The sequence below is a fragment of the Petaurus breviceps genome, unplaced genomic scaffold (assembly GCF_028583685.1).
Source record: "Petaurus breviceps papuanus isolate PSGF00001 unplaced genomic scaffold, PetGlider_PUasm1.0 126, whole genome shotgun sequence".
Taxonomy (NCBI): domain Eukaryota; kingdom Metazoa; phylum Chordata; class Mammalia; order Diprotodontia; family Petauridae; genus Petaurus; species Petaurus breviceps.
In genome coordinates, this window is record NW_027185655.1 from 9,175,150 (window position 1) to 9,181,172 (window position 6,023).

A 6,023-nucleotide genomic window follows, 5' to 3' on the forward strand; every position below is an offset into this window, starting at 1 on the left:
CTGGGTAGTTTATCAACATCCTTGTTTGCCTTTGCCACATACATCCACTTCATATACTAGTGACAAGGACTTGAACTTTGGAATTTCTCAATAGCTATCTTTCTTTGCTCCCTTAACCCATCACTTTTTTTTAGCATTGCTTTCTACATTCCAAGAAAGTATAGTCCATATTTCTAATAATAATAATAATAATAACAATAATGGAAACTTGTGCTGACAATGATATGCAGCAGAGGCAGGCAGTGTGTGAAGGATGTTTGGGGAAAGCAAACTCAGCAATAACATTTTTAGTTTTCAAAGATTGATGACACAGCTGGCCCACTGGAGACCCGAGCAGTGGGAGGATCCTCATTAGTGTAAATAAATAGGAGACTTTGGTCCTTAAAAGAACCCAGATGAGAGTCAGATCCAGATTCAGATTGTGAATCAAGCCTGACTCCTCCTCCTCTCCCTTGTCAAGTCACAATGAAATCCACTGCTGCCTCTGTGATTGTGGTTCTGCTCATGGTCATCAATATCTCTTTAGTCCAAGGTAAGAACTTTCACTTATCTCTTTCTGGGTATATCCTTTAAAAAAAAGTTAAAAGGGCTGGGGAAGGGATATTTGGAATCAAGTCACTCTCCCTGCTGAATAAAGGATATGCTCAGTTCAGACTAATTTGTTTCATTTTTAATTTATGGAATAAAACAAGCATTTCCATAAATAGTATCATAAAAAGATGATTGCATATGAAACTGCAAATTTACTGTGTACAGCTTAACAGCAATTAAGACTAAAATGAATCAGATTCTCTCAGGGTTCAGCGTACTTCCCCAAAGGTAGATATTTCTGGAAGCAGTATAAATTATGAGAGAAGTCACTTTGAAGATGAGGGAGAAGAAGAAAGCCAGGCAGGGAAAGAGATCAGAAAAATCATAATTTACCAACACGAATCACTGGAGTCTCCAAATAGCTTTGGCATCAAGAATTAAAATTTTTTCAAAATTTATTTTATTTTTTAATTTTTTTGGAATAAAACAAGCATTTTCATAATGTAATGCAATTTTAAAAGGATATTTCTACACAAAAATGCAAATCTATTATGTACAACTTGCTATTCCTTTCAAATATATAATAAAGTATTCATTGAAAATTTTTTTAATTTATTTTTTTCTTTAATTTTTGGAATAAAACAAGCTCTTCTATGATATAATTAGAAGAGATAATTACACATGAAGCTGCAAGCCTATTATGTATAACTTGTTATTCCTTTTAGTATATAGAATAAAGTAGTAATTGACATTTTAAACTATTGAGGAGAAACTGAGTGTTGCAGGATATCCTTGATAACAGTTCAGATGGAAAGTTTTCAGCTACATTTTAATGCTTATGTTTAGTTCATCTGATTCACTCAGGCTCATCTGTCTCATTGCTGATCACATGTAATATTATCAACAAAGAAAAAGGAAACAGAAAAAAATAGTCTAGAACTTCACATATTATAAGGATTATAAATCCCTAAAATATCCTATGAAGTATTCCTAAGGAAGTTATATAACCCTATACAAAATACCAAAAATTTTAATGTTAAAACCTCGTCATTTAAGAGTGTACTTTGACAAGAACCTTTCAACTACAATGCTTATAGATGGAAGCAGTTAGTTCAATGAGTTAACAAAACGTAGTGCCTAGAAGAGTTATTTTTTCTTCTCATTTTTTTCAGTGAGTCTTGAAGCAATATGACTAGGCTTGACTCAGTTATTTGAAAACCAAGAAGAAATAGGTCAGAAGCAAGAACTTAACATTTCAAACTTTTGAGCTGTCCAGGATGTCATTCAAGTCTTTGATATGTAATTCAGAACTTGTAATCATCAGAATAAATTGGGTGCTGTTGTTTTTTTGTTTGTTTGTTTGTTTTATGATCATAGGTATTCTAGAGACCAATGATGCAAGCCACAAGTGCAAGTGTGTCAAGATGTTAGAAAGCATCCCCCTGCAGGTGGTCAAAACAATATCTCTCTCACCACCTAATGGAGGCTGCCGAAATGCAGAATGCATGTAAGTAGTAAGAAAATCGACATCCCTTCTCCTAATTCCATTAATTAAATGGGGTTAATCTGAGCTTCTCTTGCATGCCTTCCAAGGAAAAAGCTTTTCCTAGGTCAGTGGCCCTCTAAAGTCCTCAAGGGCGGCTTTGTGACTGCATCCACCAAGGCTGCAGGTTCCCCACCCCTGTCCTAGTTTATTCATCTTCTGATGTCTACCTCAGGTGTTGAAGATTGCTTTGCTTCTCATTATTTTCCAATGTAGGAAAAGTCAATTCGTGCATCTTCCACCATTTGCTAAATGATCCTCTGAGTTTCTATCAAAACTTACTCTCTCTCTTCTCCTATCCAAAAGAACAGAAAGTAGCACTTTTATTAATGGTGGAGAATCTCACTCAAGGCATCAGAGGCAGTGGTTCTATGGGTCTAAATCAGAGGTCCAAGCCAGGAGTTTGGAAATTCATTTGTTTAAAAATATTTTAATAGTTTCATTTCAATATAATTGGTTGCCTTTGTAATCCCATGCATTTTCTTTTAGGTCCTTAGAAATATCATTTTCAGAAGGGGTCCACAAAAGACCCCCAAACATTTATAACCCCTAGTCTATTCACTTCTCCATTACCTCCAAAGGTCTGTTTTAACAGAACACTCACAATTCTGGGCTATATCAGTTTAATAATTTTCCCCCTGAGAGGTAAGGAATTTAGGGTTAGACACACAGAAGAGGTGTATAGGATGAGAAGGCAGAGATGAACTGTTATCTGTTCTGTGGTTATTAAGGTGCTTGGTATATAGTAGGGACCTAATAAATACTTACTGATTGATTGATTTGTGGAAGTAAAATCACATTGATGTGATCCATCCAAACACTGAAGAATAATACCATTCTCCTCTAAAGTCCAACTCAGATACCAAATCATGATTTAGAGACCCCGGATTCTCAAAGGCTATGCCAACAGAGAACTGGACAATTGGACCAAAATGGGAAGGCTTCAAGGGAAGCAATGGGTTTGTTTCAGCTTCTTCATCTGTACAGTGATGGGGTTGGGCAATATGACCTTTGACATTGCTAGAATCTTTAAATCTATGACTCTACGAAAATGAATGAGTCTGAAATGAACAAATTGGACCAGGTGGTCTCCAAGGTACTTTTAAAAGTTAATATTCTGTGATTCTACAAACACTGCATACGACCACAGCACTGGTCTCTTTATGTTATTAGGTAGGCATGACCTCCATGGCTCTGAAAATCTTAATCCTTTTGACCTCTATCTACCAAGAACCTGCTTCTCCCGACTGTTACATTGATAAAAGAAAAATACTGGCTTTTCGTATACATACACAGAGAACAATGCTATATTCAATTCACTAATAAGAGGTACAAAAGCTGTCTTATAGAGGGTAGGTTTGATGCTGAACAGGACCTCCAAACCCACAGCTTTTTCATAAAAGGTTATAGAAGGCATCTTTTTTCTTAATTCCCTCCTGACCATCTGCTATAATTCATACCCCATAGTATAACCCATCACCCAATTTCATCTTGTTTTATACTCTACGATTGTCATTTGATAGAGGCACGACATTTAGGACCGAAGAGCAATGCTTTGAGAATTTGTTTTTTCATTGTTTTTTTTTTCAGAGTCACAGTGAAATCTGGGGCGAAAGTGTGTGTCAATTGCAAATGGTTAGAGAATATCTTGCAAAAAATCAAGAGGTAGGTCCACTGGATATCATTTACTTTTAGACTCAGAACATTGTTCCTTGGGGAATTTAAAGAGTCTATTTCCCACACTAATCCTATAGAATGAAGCCTGGAAAGTGTATGCTTTGGTTCATGATCAGCAATTCCATGATCAGCTTTTCATGATCAGCAATTCCAATTTACATTCCTTTGCACTTAAAAAGAATCTCACCTGTTACATCAGTCCATTGAATAAGATCTGGTGATTTTATGTTCAGCTTCTTTTGTCTTGTTTTATTTCTAGTGGGAAAAGAGATTTTTTTTTAAAAGTTAAGATTATTATTTAGCTGTAGATTTATTTATTAATTAGTATTGATTCATTTGCTCCTTAGAAACAAGGCTACCACACCAAATGTGAAAGTTGAGAGACAACGCAAGGATTCCAAATAAGACCATCTGGGCTTGCCTTCCTTCTTTTTGAATCCTTATTCCTTGTATTAATTGTTTTTGTTCTGATGAAATACTCTTTCTAGACACTTCTTTCCTAGAAACAAATAGTCAAAATGATCCTTCTGCAGCAATCCAGCAACACATGAGCTTCTCTCTAAGGATATATACCCCAGTGCTTGATTTACATATCCTTGATCAATATTAATAAATAAATTTGTCAGAAATATTTAAAGGTTCTTTCATATCAAGGCCACACCCAATTTCAACCAATGCCAGGAATAAGACCAACTACCCAAGAACCCCAATTCTTACACTAAGAGTTTCCTCTAAATGGAAGGGTAGTTTGGACATGTCACATTGGAACAGTGGGCACGAGTTAAGAGAATTGGGACTTGGTGACCCTAAAGATTCCCTCCATCTTAATAAATTGTAGCAAAAGAAAGCAAAGTGATGGTCTGTGTCATGCTATTGACATTGACAGTATGCCAGAGGCTGTATGGCAAAGCATACTTAGGAAAATGCACACCTTCGATGGTTACTCCCTATGTAACCTTGAATAAGTCACTGGACCCTCCTGGGCTTCAGATCCCTCATCTCTAAATTGCAAGGTCTTTTCCAAGCCTCCAGCTAGTGTCCTTCAAAGAAACAGCCCAGAATCAAACCCAGAGTGATCAGGATTATTTACATCTAAGCTTGTCTTGCACACCTCTTGCCTGCTGTGATGTGTTACATACCACGGAGTAGAGAATTCTGGATGTAAATGCATTTTTCTAAAGTGTACCACTCATGTACCGTTCTTCAATAAACACAAACAGATGTTGTACTTAATTGTGACAAATTCTTTTTTCTTCGGCAGTCACTCAAAGACGATGGCTATGTTTCTTGTGGAAATTCTATTTCTTCATAATGAAAGTCATGGCTCTGTCACACTGAGTTTTTTTTATTATCATGTGTTATTTTTATTTTTCAGACAATCTAAAATTATATGGATAGGGTCAAGGGCAATATTATTTCTAAGATCTTCTTAGTCTTAAAAATTAAACATTTCTCCACTGTCTTGTTAAAGGCTAGTATGTCAGTAGGAAGAGTTTATATTGAACATGAGGACAGAGGAAATCATAGATACGTCCTATAAATTCTTTCCACTGTCTCTTTAACGTCTCATGATTTAAAAAGGTTTTAATTTTGGTACACTGAGGGTGACTAGTTGCCATTTTTATAGTTTAATATTTGCAAAGTACTTTATATAGATCTCATTTTATTTTCAAAACAATTCTGAGAATTAGGCAACATCACTATTGCTATCTTAGAGCTGAGGAATCTGAGGCAGACAGAGGCTAAATGACCTGTCCAGAATCATATAGCTAGTAAGTGCCTGAGGTATGATTTGAACTCAAGGCCTTCAGATTCAAGATCCAGTATATTATAATAACATGTAGTATTATTATTTTACAGTATATAATATTATTAATATATACTGTATCGATATTTATATTATTAATATATAATAAATATATAATACATAAAATATAGTATATTATAATAATCCATTATTATATTATATATATTATGGCTTATCTATGCCAAAGAATGGAATTCAATGCTTCTAATGTTACCTCACTGCCACCCCCCTACCTTTTTTTCTTTTTTGCTTTTTGGAGGGGGGGAGGTAGGGCAATTGGGGGTTAAGTGACTTGCCCAAGATCACATGGATAGTTTTTGTGTTAAGTGTTTGAGGTCGAATTTGAATTCAGGTCCTCCTGACTCCAGGGTTGATGCTCTATTCACTGCATCACCTAGCTACCCCCCTATCTTTTCTTTCTACCATAACTACTTCCCAGTAAATCTTCTTCTACCGAAATCCTAA

At 35.6% G+C, this 6,023-nt stretch overlaps 1 protein-coding gene across 1 annotated transcript; it reads left to right on the forward strand.

Annotated features, from left to right (window-relative positions):
• The first annotated feature begins 392 nt into the window (after positions 1–392).
• On the forward strand, positions 393–4,967 carry CXCL13 (C-X-C motif chemokine ligand 13). The gene is made up of 4 exons (XM_069099038.1): positions 393–532; positions 1,909–2,038; positions 3,665–3,739; positions 4,099–4,967. The coding sequence occupies exons 1-4, from the start codon at positions 466–468 to the stop codon at positions 4,154–4,156; spliced, it is 330 nt and encodes a 109-aa protein (XP_068955139.1). The 5' UTR covers positions 393–465; the 3' UTR covers positions 4,157–4,967.
• The last annotated feature ends 1,056 nt before the right edge of the window (positions 4,968–6,023 follow it).